This window comes from Macaca thibetana, chromosome 3 (genome assembly GCF_024542745.1).
Source record: "Macaca thibetana thibetana isolate TM-01 chromosome 3, ASM2454274v1, whole genome shotgun sequence".
NCBI classification, from domain to species: Eukaryota; Metazoa; Chordata; class Mammalia; order Primates; family Cercopithecidae; genus Macaca; species Macaca thibetana.
Window position 1 is genome coordinate 75,261,223 of NC_065580.1, and position 17,004 is coordinate 75,278,226.

Here is a 17,004-nt window from a genome sequence, read left to right on the forward strand (position 1 = left end):
AGTTCCTTGAACATTTTTTCAACCCTCTGTTACAGTATTTTGTATTTTATGTTCTTAATAGATGTTTTTTGAATAAGCGAATGAATGTTCCTATCAAAATCTTTTCTCCTCTGCATGCATTGATTCAGCCATTCCAGAAATGAATAAAAAATAGAACTATTATAGTATACAGGGTGATTTCTATATCACCATCATTTTGTTTTCAGGGATACAATTACTTGATAAAATGGCTGGAAAATAAGATCTCTGCCCATTGGTTAAATAAATTATTCTAACAGGAGAAGAGAAAGTTAAAAGGCAGTTGAATAATCATCCTAGATTTTAAAATATCAGACAGAGAAGAATGTTAAAGGGCCTCGATGCCTGCACCCTCATTTGCTGGGAACAAAAGGAGATTTGCCTGATGACACAGTGAAGCCATATCCAGGACACAGACCTCCCACCGGGGGCCAGGCGTGGTCTTCTCTAAAATGCTACCATCTGCAGGGAAGCTGTCCTCCATGGTTTACACAGAAGGAATTCCGCAAATGTTTAATACATATTTCTAGGCTATTCCTGGAAACACAAACAACCTTTGCCCATTTTGCATATTGGCCTTAAGTTCCTTTCAAAAAATTTGCATATTTACATATTCTTGAGAGGAACCACCCCACAGATAATAATGGGAAAAATGAAAAGATAATACAACTGGCACATTTGATAGCATCCTTGGCTTCACGCCTTACCCCACACAGCTTGTTACTGACGATAACTATGATTTCTGTTCCTGAATAACATAGGTGTGCCAGGAGGCAAGGCTGTTGTAGTGTCACATTCCTACCTTTGTTTTTCTGGCCAAGTAAATGCAAACTCCCCAGTACTAATCTGTGGACTTTTTAAGTGGATGATTCTGATAGAATCACTATTTATACTTCTTAAGGGTATAGTGAGTTCAGGTGATCTGTCCAATACGTATCAGAAGAGCCAGACCATTGGGGAGCTGCTGGGAGAAGTGGAAAATGTCACCAAAGATCAGCCCATCAGAAACCTCAAGGAAAATGGAGGTCAAACAGCTCATCCCACTCCTTGCAAGGAAAGCTTCTTACAATCAGCAAGAGCCAGAGTCTGCTCTTTTGTCTATAGCAGAAGAAATGCTCTTAAATTTGACCCCCAGAGATATGTGAACAGCAAGTATGAATTATGTTAACATATTCCATTACTTTCACAATTTGAACTGAGATTAAAGAATCAGTGCCCAGAAGCAAGAAGGGCTAATTTTCTTCAGCAGAGAATGAATTCAGAGCATGGGTTCTCACCCCTAGCTGCACGTTAGAATCACCTGGAAAGCTTTAAAAAACTACAGATGCCTGGGTCCCACCCCAGACATTCTGGCTTAATTGGTCTAGGGGTGTCCTGGGCCTGAGGCCAGGCTTGAGCAAATCAGAAGTTTAGATGCTGATGTATTTGAGCATCAGTGATGCTTTCTGCATGCTGACTACTGAAAGCAATAATCTAGCTCTGTCATTCTCCAAAGGTGGTCCCATGGTTAGCCCTGTAAACATCACCTGGAAACTTGTTAGAACTACAAATTCTAGGGCCCCACTCCAGATCTACTGAATCAGAATTTCTAGGGTTGCGTATCAGCTTATTAAAGCCCTCCAGGTCATTCTGATGAACATGAAAGTTTGAGAACCACTTATCTAAGTCAAGTCATTGTTGCTCAAAGTGTGTTCCACAGAGCAGCAACATCTGTATCTCCTGGTGCTTGTTTGAAATGCAGAGTCTCGGGCCACCCCCACACCTACTAAGTCAGACTCTGCATTTTAGCAATATTCCCGGGTATCCGTATGTGCATTAAAATTTGAGAAGCGCTGGTCTAAGAAACACAGGCCAGTTAGTGTCTCAATGGACTTCAGTTTTAATCTTTCAGAGGTTTTATGTAAAAAAAAAAAAAGAGCACAGCCAGAGCATAGAAGGGAAGCTGTGAATCCATAATCTGCTACTTCTGCAGGAGGGGTTAATGTGCGATCTGTCAAATAGGTCAAGCATTGACTCAAAGAAACCTTAAGAGTAGGTAGAGTTGTTGTGGCAGTAGTAAAAGCAGCTGCTGTTTATCATATGGTTACTATGTGCTTTATAGGTATACTTGCATTTAATCCTTGTAGAAAACCAGCAAAATATTCATTCATTCAATAAATATCGTATTACATAAGCACATATGTGAGATACAGTTCTAGGCATATCCCTATATTCTAGAGATGTAGCCACCCCTGCCATTATGAAGCTTAAGTCCAAAGTCAGACAACAAACAAAAATAAATAAGGTGATATACAAGAAAATCATAGGTAAAGATGAATGCTATGAAGGAAATAAAGTAGGGGAAAGGAAGGAAATGAAGAGTAGTAAGGAAGTGCTACTTGAGATCAGGTAGTGAAGCAGGGGAGCCTCTTTGAGGAGGTGACATTTGAGCCAAGACACAAAAGAAGCAAAGTCATGAGCCATGCAGATGTTTAAGGGAAGAACATTAAGGAGTATGCAGAGTTGACATAATGTGAGTGAATGAATGGTTAGAGAGAAGTTTGGAAGATCACTGCAGGCCAGTTCATAAGTTATCATATAAGCTACAGTAAGTATTGACAGACAAGGAAACCGAGCAGGGCTTCTCAAATTTAGGGTGCCTGTGGATCACCTGGGGAACGTGTTAAACTGTAATATGGAGTCACTAAGTCTGGGGTGGGATGTGAGTTTCTGCATTTCCAACAAACTCCAAAGAGATGCTGATGCTACTGCTCTGTAGGCCACAGAGTAAACAAAGGGATGCAGCGGCTGAGAACTTACTAAACAGCATGCTCAATGTCACACAGCTGGTAAGTCACAGAGGCAAGATTTGAATCACAGATGCCTGATCCCAAAGTTTGTGCTGTCCATTAGTTGCCTCTGAGATAACCTCATGCCTGATTCACCTGTAACCAGTTCTGTGCAGGATATTTAAAGAGCCTGGCTGAGAAAGGTCCTGGCATGTGCTGTGTTTATAGAAGAGCCATTTATCCCCTCTTATTTTCAAGGAGAAACAGCAAGGGAAATTGGATGCTTTGGTAACTATTGATACTTTGTGCTATTGTTTATGCAATGTTTAAAAAATATAAGATATAAGCAATCTCTGACATCTTAGAGAGGAATGATATTGTTAGTGACCATCTTGGGGTGCAATATATAAACAAGCATAAAAATACCCTTGAGTCTCGAAATCTAATGCATTATATTTGTAGTATCTAATCCAAGGAAGCCAGTTATTCACCAAGTCCTGCAGTCATACCCCTGCCCTGACCCATTTGCACCCATGCGTTTAGTTCTTTTCACCACATAGAAGATGCTTGGAGTTCCCAGATGTGGATGGGCTTTGGGGTGTCAGAGATACATGCAGTGGGTTACTTGCTCAAATCAATGAAGCCTCAATACGAAACAAAACAAAGGGTGGGGGTGTGTGTGGAGTTTGAACACTTGGTGTCAACTTTCCTTCATGAAAGCAGTCATAGCTCCCGATATTAAACAGATGTTTGCAGGAGAGGATGGCTCCTCGCTTTCTCTTGTTGTTTGATAGTCACTGGGGATGGAGGGGATGGAGGGGGGACATGTTCTGTGTATGTATTGTATATGCTCTTGCCTTGATGAATGACATAGTTTGGTTTGGTTTGTTGCCCTCCCCTTTTGTTAATTCTCTGTGTTCTTTTTCCTTTGTGCTGCACAATTAGGACCCTGCAGTGGGACACAGACCCCTCAGTGCTCCAGCTGCAGTCAGACTCAGAACTTGGGTATATGTCTGCTCTTTTGTTACTCCTTTTATTATTTCTTTGCTACAGTTGCGTTGAAATGCTGGAGCTGCTGTTACTCTTGTGTTCTCCCCTTTTGTTGAACTTCTAGTTTGATAAGTTCATTTCCTTCTGTTAGTTTTCCTTAAAAAGCTTTGAAGAAAGTCTCTCTTTGTGGAAAACACCACAAAAAGATGGCTTTTGCTTTCTCCTTATTAATTCCTATTATTGCAAAACAACACTCCCCCAAACACAAATCAAACATAGACCCACACATCTACTTAAAAGTGGGGCACACAAGTTCTGCAATGGGAGATGTTTGACTTTATCATAACCATCCTGCCCTTTACTAACAAGTTGCCTTAGGTTAACTTTTGTCTAAGATCAGTATTAAAATATTGTGTCTTGTTTGTTTACTTTTCTTTTCAGTTTTTGGGGAACTCACAATAAGCACTTAATTTGAATTAAGTTTGAACAGTTAAAGATTCCTGTTTAAAAAGAAACAAGGAAATTAATTGAATACCTTGATCTAAAGATATTTCAAATCCTTGATGTTGAGTTATGTCTCCTATGTCCTAAATATCATTTTTTTTCAGATGGAAATTTATTATCACAAGTTAAAAGAAAACTTCAGAGATGAAGACTTGGAGTTGAATAAAACACACAAACATATCCTAGAAACTCAGTTTATTTCCATTGTAGGATTGGAGTTAGCCGTAGTCACGCATGAGATATTTCTAGTGGGGTGCTTGTATCAGCTGGTCATCAAGCTCAGGAGAGCTGATTGTGCATTTCTCTTCTGAGCTTCGCATTCAGTTAAATCAGCTGGAAATCAACCATGGTGGAAGTATTTACACCACAGAAATTGCCTCCTTTCCTACAAGCAATTTATTAAGCACTTACTGACAGAGCACTGGATATCTCTAAGTGAATAGCAAGTTTCATAACCACATTTTATGGAACCATTATCTTTTCTTTCTGAATATAAACTGACATATCCCAAACCAGACATTTATTTACTTATTATTCATTTTGAATTCCTGAGATTCCTGGGCATATATCTCTGAGGCGTTATCAGTTTCAATGCCTACTGTAGGTATAAAAAGAGGTTGAAGGGCTATTTGCATGTTAGGTTAAATGCCATCTGCCTGTGATCCTTTGTATATACAAAAATTCTTAGCTGATTCATGACAATACTAAGCCAAGGAAATATCCTAACATTCAGGTAACCGATGCACTATTTCTTTTTTAACCTTACTAAATTCTTGGCTATTTAGTTGTATAGTTCATTTATGTTATATTTCAATTTGTATTGTTTAAATAACCAAGAGATATGGCTTAAATAAAGCAGAGAATATACAGTAAGTTATAGTTCAGGGGAACTTCAGAATGCAGTTCTTCAGAATTACATTGTGTTAAAAAAAAAAAAAAAAAAAAAAAAAGGCGGGGGAGAGAACTGGCAGAGACTACCCCATGCACTTAAATTAACAGATTTTTAGACAGATTGCAGCACTGTTAAATTGCACTTGCTGATGTGGAATAGTTTGGAATTTTCCCATTTATATCTGTTTTCCAAGCAAAAACTCACTGTTGACTATGCAGATTAAAACTGGTGACTTACTCTAGGGAGATAGCGTATCTGTGGCCCCACCTGGCCTGCTGCATTATACTTCAGAGTGAACCCAGTGCGTCGGAGAGAGAAGACAGGAGACTTTCTGTTCACTTTCTAAATACAAACCGATGTATCCCAAACTAGGCATTTATTTATTTATTATTCATTTTGAATTCCTGAGATTCCTGGGCATATACCTCTGAGGTTCTATCAATTTCAATGCCTATTGTAGGTATAAAAGGATGTTGAAGGAGTATTTGCATGTTAGGTTAAATGCCATCTGCCTGTGAGTGAGTGGCTTATCTTAGAGAGTTTGAAGGCATTTTCAGAGAATATTTGAGAGATGGCATTATTTTAGCCATGTTACAATTTCAAATATTGCCTTAATAAAAATTTCTAGATTTTTCTAGAGAGTTTTATTTCACCTTCTTGAGTTGTGGCATGGGAATTACCATAGTCCATAGCTTGCTCTGTCACTTAATTTAACGCCTTTACTGAAGTATAACTGACTTTAAATAAACTACACATATTTAAACTATTCAAATTGATGGTTTTGACATGTATACACATCCATGAAATTATCACCGCAATCAAGATGGTGAACACGTTAGTCATCCCCAAGAGTTTCCTCATGCCCCTTTGTAATCTAAACTCTTGCTTCTTCCTGTTCTTCTCTATCCCCCAAACATCTGATCTGCTTTCTGTCACTATACCTTAGTTTGCATTTCCTAGATTGTCATATAAATGAAATCATCCAGGAGGTACTCCTTTGACTGACTTCCTTCATTCAGAAGGATTATTTTGAGATTCATTCAGGTTAAGTGTATATAAACAGCTCAATCCTTTTTATTTCATTGTATGGATATACCACAGTTTGTTTATCCAGTCATTTTTTACATACATTGGGTTGTTTACAATTTTTGCCCATTACAAATAGAACTGCTATAAACATTCATGTACAAATATTTTAATGCACATACGCTTTCATTTCTTTTGGGTAAATACTTCCCAGTAGAGGTATTTATGGTTGAATCATATAGTAGATATACATTTAACTTTTTAAGAAATTGTCAAACTGTTTTCAAAGTGGTTTTACCATTATACATTCCCACCAGCAGTTTATGAGAGCCTCAATTTTTCCACATTCTTGACAACACTTAGTTTGCGCTTTTTAAAAGAAATTATTAATTTGTTAACTATTATTAAAGGAGTATAGTGGTATTTCATTGTGGTTTTAATTTGCATTTTCCTAATGACTAATAATGTTGAGTATCTCTTTAGTTGCTTATTTGCCATATGAGTATCCTCTCTGATGAAATGTCTGCTTAAATCTGTTAGTCTTATATATTGTTTTTGAGTTGGGTTATTTTCTCATTATTGATTTTGAAAGTTCTTCCTGTGTTCTGGATAAAATGCTTTATGGGGTTTATAATTTGTTAATATTTTCTCTCAGTCTGTGACCTGTCATTTTCATTTTCTTAACAGTGTCTTTAAGAAAGCAAACCAGCAAACCATTTTAATTTTGACTAATTACAATTTACAAATTTGTTCTTTTATGGATCATGCTTTTGTTAACATAATTTTGATTTTTAAGTGATTATTTTAATATTTGGTAGAATACAATTCACCTGTGAAATTATTTGGGTTTGGAATATTATTGTGGAGGAGGTTTTTTGTTTTGTTTTATTTTGAGACAGAGTCTCACTCTGTCACCTAGGCTGGAGTGCAGTGGTATGATCTTGGCTCACTGCAACCTCCCAGGCCAGAGACAGATACCTCTTTGAGATACTAATTTTATTTCCTTTAGGTGTATATATATATATATATCCAGAGGAGGGACTGTTAGATAATATGTAGCTCTAGTTTTAGTTTTTTGAGGAACTTCCATATTATTTTCCATAATGGCAATACCAATTTACAATCTTATCAACAGTGTACTAGGTTGTTTTCTCAATATCCTTGCCAATACTTCTTATTTTTTCTTTTTAGTAATAGGGATCATGATTATATCTCATTATAGTTTTGATTTGCATTTCTCTGATAATTAGTGATGTTGAACACTGTTTCATATACATATTGGTCATCTTATGTCTTCTTTGGAGATAAGTCTTATTTAGGGCCTCTGTCCATTTTTATATCAGGTAATTTGTAATTTTGCTATTGAGTTGTTTCAGTTCTTTATGTATTTTGGGTATTAACCCCTTATCAGTAATATGGAATAAAATATTATCTCCCATTCTGTACATTGCCTTATCATTGTAGTGGTTGTTTTCTTATTGTGCAGAAGCTTTTTAGCTTGCTGTAGTCTGCTTGTCTACTTTTGCCTTTGTTGCCTGTGCCTTTAGTGTCATATCTAAAAAATCATTGCCAAGGTCAATGTCAAAAATCTCATTTCTTACGTTTTCTTTTAGGAGTTGTATAGTTGCAGGTCTTACATTTATATCTTTTATCCATTTTGAGTTGTGTGTGTGTGTGTGTGTGTGTGTGTGTGTGTGTGATGTAAAATAAAGATCCAATTTCATTCTTTCAAATATGGATATTTAGTATTCCCAACACTGTGAATTGAAGAGACTATCATTTCTCCATTTTGTATTCTTGTCACTGTTGTGGAAAATTAGTTGACTGTGGATGTGTGGGTTAATTTCTGGAATCTTCATTCTGTCTCACTGACCTATATGCCTGTTTTAGTTACGGTTCCATACTGTTTTGATTAATATAGCTTTGTAGTATAATTTGAAATCAAGAAGTGTGATACCTCTTGAGAATACCTTTCTCAAGATTGCTTTGGTTATTTAAGGTCTTTTGGGGTTCCATATGAATTTTAAGATTTTTTTCTATTTCTGTGAAAAGTATTTGAATTTTGGTAAAAAATTGCATTGAATCTGTAGACTGCTCTAGGAAGCATGGACATTTTAATAATATATTTTTTTAAATTCATGAACATACAATATCTTTTCATTTATCTGTGTCTTCAATTTTTTCATAAATGCTTTATAGTTCTTTTATGTAGAGATCTTTCACATTCTTGGTTAAATCTAAGTATTTTATTCTTTCTGATGCTATTATGAGTGGAAATGCTTTCTTGATTTCTTTTTCAGATAGTTCATTGTTGGTGTAGAGAAACACTATTAATTTTTGCATTAATTTTTGTAGAGTCCATAAAGTTTTCTACATACAAGCTCATGTCATTACAAAAAAAAAACATTTTACTTCTTTCTTATTTGGATGACTTGTATTTCTTTTTCTGTCTAATTTATCTGGCTAAGACTTCCAATATTATGTTGAATAGAAGCTTTGTTTCCTTTCTCTTTTTCTTTTTATTTTTTGAGACAAAGTCTTGCTCTATCCCCCAGGCTGGAGTGCAGTGGTGTGATCTTGGCTCACTGCAACCTCCACCTCCTCAAGCAATTCTCCTGCCTCAGCCTCCCAAGTAGCTGGGACTATAGGCATGTGCCACCATACCTGGCTAATTTTTGTATTTTTAGTAGCGATGCAGTTTCACCTTGTTGGCCAGGCTAGTCTGAAACTCCTGACCTCACCCACCTCGGCCTCCCAAAGTGCTGGGATTACAGATGTGAACCACGGCACCCAGCCTCCTTTCTCTTTTTCTTCTATGTAGCTTCTATAGGTATTTTCTTTGTGGTTATTATGGGACTTACATAAAATTTGTTATAGTAAGCTGATAGCATTTTCTCTTGCATATAAAAACTCTACATTTTTATCTCATTTCCCCCCACATTATGTGCTATTGGTGTTGTAGTTCATATCTGTTTAGAATGTGTGTCCATTTACATAATTTAGTTATAGTCATTTTTAATTCATTTGTCTTTTCACTTTTATATTTGAACCAAAAGCTGTTTACCCACCACCTTTATAGCAATACAGACTTCTGTTTTGTCTATATATTTACCTTTAACAACAGATTTTATACTTTCTTTTGTTTTTGTGTTGCTGTTTAGAATCCTTTCGTTTCAAGTTGAAGAATTTTCTTTAGCGGTTTTTTTTTTTTTGAGATGGAGTCTCGCTAAGTCGCCCAGGCTGGAGTGCAGTGGTGTGATCTCGGCTCACTGCAAGCTCCACCTCACAGGTTCACGCCATTCTCCTGCCTCAGCCTCCCAAGTAGCTGGGACTACAGGCGTCCGCCACCACACCTGGCTAATTTTTTGCATTTTTTTAGTAGAGACAGGGTTTCACTGTGTTAGCCAGGATGGTCTCGATCTCCTGACCTCGTGATGCGCCCACCTCGGCCTCCCAAAGTGCTGGGATTAAAGGCATGAGCCACCGTGCCCAGCCTCTTTAGCATTTTTTATATGTCAGAACTAGTGATGGTAACCTCTCTTAGCTTTTGTTTGTCTGAGAAAGGCTTTATTATCCCCTTCATTTTTGAAGGACAGGTTTGCCTGGTATTGTATTCTTGATTGGCAGTTGTTGTTGTTGTTGTTTTTCTCTTTCAGCACTTTGAATATATCACACACTCCCTTCTGGCCTGCATGATTTCTACTGAAAATTCAGCTCATAGTCTTATGAGGGTTCTCAGGTAGATAACAAGTAGCCATTTTCTTGTTTTCAAAATCTTCTCTTTGCTTTTAACTTTTGACAATTTATTTATAATACGTTCTTGGTTTGGGCATCTTTGGGATTTTCTTATATAATGTTCTTGGTGTTCTTCGGGCTTCCTGAATCTGGATGTCTTATTTCCTTCCCCAGGTTTGGGAATTTTTCAGCCATTATTTCTTTTTTTTTTTTTTTTTTTTTTTTTGAGACGGAGTCTTGCTTTGTCGCCCAAACTGGAGTGCAGTGGCCGGTTCTCAGCTCACTGCAAGCTCCGCCTCCCAGGTTTACGCCATTCTCCTGCCTCAGCCTCCCGAGTAGCTGGGACTACAGGCGCCCGCCACGTCGCCCGACTAGTTTTTGTATTTTTTAGTAGAGACGGGGTTTCACTGTGTTAGCCAGGATGGTCTCGATCTCCTGACCTCGTGATCCGCCCGTCTCAGCCTCCCAAAGTGCTGGGATTACAGGCTTGAGCCACCGCGCCCGGCCCATTATTTCTTTGAATAAGTTTTCTGGTTCTCCTTCTGTGAGTTTCATAATGCATATATCGGTCCACTTGAAGTTACCCTGTAATTCTCTTAATATATCTTCACTCTTTTTTATTCTTTTTTTTCCTTTTTGCTCCTCTGACTAGAGGATTTCCAGTGAGCTGTCTTTGACTTGACTTTACTTCTCCTTTCTTCTGCTTAATCAAGTTTGCTGTTGAAACCTCATATTGAATTTTTCAGTTGAGTTATTGTATTCTTCAGGTCTATTATTTCTATTTGGTATTTTTAAATATTTTCTATCTCTTTGTCAAGATTCTCACAGTGTTCATGCATTTCTCTCCTAACTATTGTGAACATCGTCACGATCAACATTTTGAATTCTCTGTTGGGTAAATCACATGTCTTCATTTCATTAAGGTAGGTTCCTGAAGATTTATCTTGTTCTTATATTTGGAACATATTTTCATTTTCTTTGATTCTTTGTGTTAGTTTCTGCACATTTTATAAAACAGCCACCTCTCTTAGTCTTCACTGACTGGTCTCATATAAGAGACCATCTTCATCCATTAGGCTAGCTAGAGATTCTGGATGCTTCCTAATCCTTTGTGCTTCCAAACTGCAGTCTGTTTCCTTAGTGGGCCCAGGGTACAAGAGTATGCTAAACCCTAAGAGAGTTCTAAGATTGGCAAGATTGGAGCCAGTCTCTTGAGTAGCAGTTGGAATAATTGATGTATTAGGTAGATGTTCTAATGCATCAATTTATTCCAGCTCTCCTTATGCATCTCCAGCTGTCCTTAATGCATCTCTCCTTAGGAAGAAGCTGGGAACTGGAGTTTATCACCCACTTGCTCTGCACTGAGGCAGGAAGAGGAACTGTGGTAAATGCCTGTATGCTCAATCAGACTGCAGGCTGTTTTAAATCATTGCTTTACTCTCTGTTATCTCTAGGGGTCTAGTAAATGGTAGGCCCTTCAGCTCTCAGAGCAGACAAGTTAGAGGCCAGTCCCTCTGGTAGCGACTAGAAAAGTTGAGGGTCTAGATGGGTAGTTTAAGTTCTCCTAAGGAGAAACTATAGGCTTGGTTTTATTTCTGGAATGATTTGTGGGGAGGAGCCATGGGAAGTATCCTCACATTCACTTCAACTTCCAGTGACTAGTGACTGCCTGCCCTGTTAGCTCCAAGAAACAGGCAAGTCAGAAGCCAGATCCATGGGTAGCAGCTGGAATAGTCAAGGTACTAGATATATAGTGTGACCCCTTCCAGGGAGAATCTGAGAGCTGTGCATTTTGGTAAAATGAGCTGGCAGAAGGAGTCATAGGAAGAGCCTGCAAGGCCATTCAAAACCACTGCTTTGTTCTCTGGAGACTCCAAGTGACCAGTGAATACTGGGCCCTATCAGCTCCCCAGTTAGGTGAGTTAGTAACCAGACTCCCAAGCAGCAGATGAAAAAAAATCAGGTCATTTGTTGTGTAGTCCAACTCCTTCCAGGGAGAAGCTAGAGGTTTGATTTCTTTGCCAGAGTGAACTAGAGGAAGGAGCTGTGGGAAGTGTCTACATACCCATTTAAACTCCCTGGGGACTAGTAATTGCCTGCCCTGTTGACTTCCAGATACAGGCTAGTTAGAAGCCAGACCCTTGGGCAGCAGCTGGAAAAGTCAGGGCTTTTGATGTGCAATTTGACCCCTTCTAGGGAAAAGCTGGGAGCTGGGCTTTGTTGCCTGCTCACTCTGTGCTAAGCCAGTGGGGAGAAGCATGGGAAACGCTTGAGTGCCTGTTTAAAGCTGCCTCTGTTCTCTGCCATTCCAGGGGTCTAATAAATGCTGGGCCCCATCAGCTTCCAAAGATAGGCAGGTTAAGAGTCATTTCCTCTGCTAGTGGTTTTAAGAGTTGGGGTACTGTATGTGTGGTACAAACTCTTTACTCCTTAGGGAGAAACTAAGAGATGGAGGTTCTCCGCAATTGTATAGTGCTGGGCTGAGGGTAGGGTTTATGGTGAGAGTGAGAATATGTCTCAGCTTTTCTTACCTGTGCTGAAGTGGGAATTTTCTCAGCCATCCAGTATACAGAAGTCTCTCCACTAGTTTCTGTATTTTTCTCAGGGGATATCGATTCATGTATATGTTTATTTGATGCTCTATGGGTGGAGTGAGAGTTCTCAGCCTCCTATTCTGTTTTTTTGCTGAAGTCCTCCTGCATGTTTGGTAATTTTTTTATTTATATCAGACATTGTGAATTTTTTTTTTTAGGGTTCAGATACTTGAATTTCTATGAATTTCTTATGATTTGTTCTGAGATATAGTAAATTAACTTTGACCAAATTTTATCTTTTAAGGTCTTGCTTTTAAGATTTTTTAGTTGGGACAGGAGCAGTGCTCAGCTTAGGGCTAATTCCTGCTACTGAAGTAAATCTCTTACATGTGTTCTACACATTGCCCCATAAATCTTAAGATTTTCCAGTCTGGCTGGTGTGAACAGAAACTATTCCTATTCCTGTGTAAATGCCCAGAACTGTTATCTGTAATTGTTTTCAGGTCATTCTTTCCTTGGCCTCAGGTAGTTTCTTCACATAAATGTACTGATCAATGCTGAGCTGAATTCTCAAAGTTAACCTTCTGAGTCTTCTTTTGTGCCGATTTCTTCTGTTTGCTGTATTGTCCTGTGAATTCTAACGGCCTGGTCTCACTGGACTGTGAACTCTGTCTCTACAACTTAGAAAGTCTGCTGGATTTCACCTGAGTTTCCTGCCTGCACCATGGCCTGGAAAATCTCTCAATGCTGTAACCTGGGGCAGTTGTAGGGCTCCTCTTGCTTGTGTCCCTCCCTCATATATCACTGTTCCTCATTGCCTGATCTCTAGTGGCCTGTAAGTTGTTTTATTCAGCATTACCTTTTTTAAAGTTCAGGTTTCTGGGTAAATTTGATCTCTATTACTCCATTTTAGCCAGAAACACAAATGTTGTGTCACTTGATTCTGGTTTGTATGTTAACTATGTGATCAGCAAAGCAAATGGCAGCAGAGAGAAAAAAAGGGAGATGATACGGCTTTCAGAAAAAAAAAATAACTTCAAGAAAATTGTAAATAAAATGAGAAAATAAGTGCAACTCAGCTTTGCTTTTTTACCAGGGAAATACATATGGAAGTACCAAAAATGCTTTGCTTTCTTAAGCCATTATAATAGGTTAGGTGAATTGAAGATACTGAAAGGGGAAGATGAAATAACAGGATAAAAAGAGTAAGCTAAAGGATCACAGGAGAGAAAGAACTTGTATAGCTTGGAAGTGAATAAATATGTCATTGAAATTTGGAACTAACTGCAATGGGAAAATTTGAGGGAAGGATTATGTTTAAAATGTTTTTTGGTGTGTATTATGAAGAGAACATAAATGCAAATATTCCCACGAGATTACCTATCTTCCAGAAGATGGGCTGAGGACAACATAAGAAGAGCAGGGCTGGGAGAGAAGAAAAAATTCTCAACTTTAAGTAGATATCAGTGAGCAATGAGGGTATTTTGTGGCCCTTCACTCCAAATTATTAAACCTAATACCTTATGGAATATTTAATGGCTTCAGAAGCCTCATGACTATATTTCCTTTACATATTAGTATATGAAACTCTTGGTAGAGTTTTTAAAAATATTAGGAAGGAAAGAGAATGAAGGAAAACCGTGAAGCTGTGAGCAAGGATTTGGCTGTTCCTTCACAGAAGAAAGAACTTAGATTTTATTTTCAGTGTTTGAGAGACACTGTTAATGTACTTGCCCAATGGACTCTTCCTGCCTGCTGCACAGACAAAACCAGTTCACTGAGACCAAGGCATTGCAATAAAGAATTTAACTGATGAAGGCCTGCTATGCCACGTAGGAGACAGAGTTGCTACTCAAATCAATCTCCTGCAAAATTTGGAGGCTAGGGTGTTTTAAGGATAGTTTAGTGGGTGGAGGGTAGAGGAATGGGTGCTTCTGATTGGTTGGAGATGCAATCGTAAGGGTGTAGAAAATGGTCCTCAACCTCTGAGCCTGTTTTCTGGGTGGGGGCTCCAGGACAGACCGGTGGAACCCAAGAGTCAAGGGTCTGGGTGGGGCTATTGTCATGTGCGTCCCTGTGAAGAGACCACCAAACAGGCTTTGTGTGAACAATAAAGCTTTTTAATCACCTGGGTGCAGGCGGGCTGAGTCGGAAAAGAGAGTCAGCGAAGGGAGATAAGGGTGGGGCCGTGGGGCTGTTTTATAGGATCTGGGTAGGTAAAGGAAAATTACAGTCAAAGGGGAGTTGTTCTCTGGCGGGCAGGAGTGGGGGTCACAAGGTGCTCAGTGGGGGAGCTTTTTGAGCCAGGAAAAGGAATTTCACAAGATAATATCATTGCTTAAGGCAAGGACTGGCCATTTTCACTTCTTTTGTGGTGGAATGTCATCAGTTAAGGCGAGGCAGGGCATTTGCACTTCTTTTGTGATTCTTCAGTTACTTCAGGCCATCTGGGTGTATACGTGCAAGTCACAGGGGATGCGATGGCCTGGCTTGGGCTCAGAGGCCTGACAGCCATCAGGTCGTCAGAAATGCAGAAGCCTAAAAAGACATTTTAAAAGGCCAATCTTAGATTGTACAATACTGAATTGAGGAAGTTGCAAATCTTGTGACCTCCAGAATAATGGCTGGTAATCTTTAACTATGCCTACATCTTAGCAGAATTCAGGCCCCTCTCATTTTCCTAACCTGATGGCCTTTCATTAGTTTTATAAAGGTAGTCTAATTTTGGGAAATGGCTATTATCATTTAAACTATAAACTAAACTTCTTCCAAAGTAGTTTGGTCCAAGCCCAGGAATGACCAAGTACAGTTTGGAGGTTAAAGGCAAGATGAGAGTTGGTCAGATCAGATCTCTTTCACTGTCATAATTTTCTCACTGTTATAATTTTTGCAAAGGTGGTTTCACCATTAGGTGGTGACCTCTTCTTTCTCTAAACTATCTTCTTTGCGTTCTTGGCTGAAAGAGAGAATGTGCATTACTCTTGAATCTGCCAGGCACCATTCCGAACTGCTATGGTGAAATAAAGAGATCACTCTGTCAAGAATAGAAGTAAAACCAACTATATAAAGAAATGAGAGAAGCATATAATCCTCAAGATGGTGGTAGGTATTACAGAAAATCTAACTAGGAAAGTTCTAGAGGTCTTTTTACATTTTAAAGTTATTGCCATTTGCCTAACAGAACAGTTGTAACCCCATTAGCCTTTAATGAAGGAAGACCTTCGTTTGGTTTATTCTCCTAGCTTTGTCAAATATTCTTATGCATTATGTTTCGATATCTGGTTTGAATTAATTTTCAAGGTTCGTCATGTAACAATGCCTGATATGTTCTTGAGAATGCCAGTTGAATTCTTTGAGCAAGTTGACAACCTCTGCCTCTTCAGTAACATTCAATCACACTTTCCACAGAAATTGAAATATGAAACAGCATCTTATAATATGTGTGTGTGTATCAAAATGTAGTAGCAAAATGGATTTCAGAATCTATAAATATAGATTTATATTCTGACCCATGAAGAACTGTTTTAAATTGGTTTAACAGAACCAATCAAAATTTTGTCACAAGAGAGGAAGGAAGCGTTTTGCTCACCATTTGTAATAATCATTTATTTGTCCCCAAACATTTCTTGGAAGTTTCTATCAGCCAGTGTTTGTTCTTTGCCCTCAAGAATCTTGAGTAAGCAATTATAGGGCATTTTCCGTTCCACAGTAGCAAGTGGATTTTCAAAAAACAATATTTCTTTTTCATTCAATTTCAGAAAGATGTAGGCCAGTTATTAAGGAGGTATGCTTATACTTTGGTACCCAGTGACTTGAAGAATTCTATAATTTTATAGTTTTATGTTGGCACAAATTGTATGGAAGCTTGTTCATAAGTATCAAGGCAGTAAAAGGTCATTCCTGTATAATTTTTAATATAATCATTGTCATGTGTATATATTATTGTGTATATATTATTGGAGAAAACTCACTTCTGTACCTTCTGTCCTTATTATTCTGAACTTTCAACATCCTTTGTAAAGTGAACTCATAATAGCAGAACCTCTTCCAGTATTGCCAAGTTCTGTTATAATCATGACTATTTTGATTCTTCTCTCATCCTAGAAATTTACTTGTGTTATGAAATTCAAAGCTAACCCTTTGGTTATGCCTATTGATTGAGCCAGACTTGACATTTGCTTCTGTTCAGGAAAAATGCTTTTGCTGCCAAACTAATATCTCTGCACAGTAAGAAGCAAATACCATGGAAATGAAATAAATACTTCCTAAAATGATTTTTTAAATGTGAACATAGAAGAATGGAAGCTCATCCTTCTTGAGGTAGTTAGTCAGAAAAGGTCAGCCATCAAGCTGTTTCCCAGTACTTGGAGAAAAACACCCATTCTGAACATAAATGATAAATCTGTGTGTGTGTGTGTGGGTGTGTGAGATGAAGGGGGCTACAAGGCCAGGTTCATGTCCTCATTGTAGTACCCCATGCTCACCATTCCTCCATGTGGTATCCCATACCTAGCTCTCTAAGAATCAGTCCATCAGA

General features: G+C 38.3%; 1 protein-coding gene across 5 annotated transcripts in view; it reads left to right on the top strand.

Moving 5' to 3' along the window:
- Positions 1–17,004, top strand: part of DYNC1I1 (dynein cytoplasmic 1 intermediate chain 1) — a 318,520-nt gene that overhangs the window by 53,257 nt on the left and 248,259 nt on the right. For 3 of the 5 annotated variants that reach the window (XM_050782914.1, XM_050782915.1, XM_050782919.1), the window contains exon 5: positions 3,732–3,791. The exons of the other annotated variants lie outside the window; for them this stretch is intronic. In XM_050782914.1, coding sequence (XP_050638871.1) covers positions 3,732–3,791 — 60 coding nt within the window. The remainder of the gene's footprint in view (positions 1–3,731; positions 3,792–17,004) is intronic. 5 annotated transcript variants of the gene reach the window in all.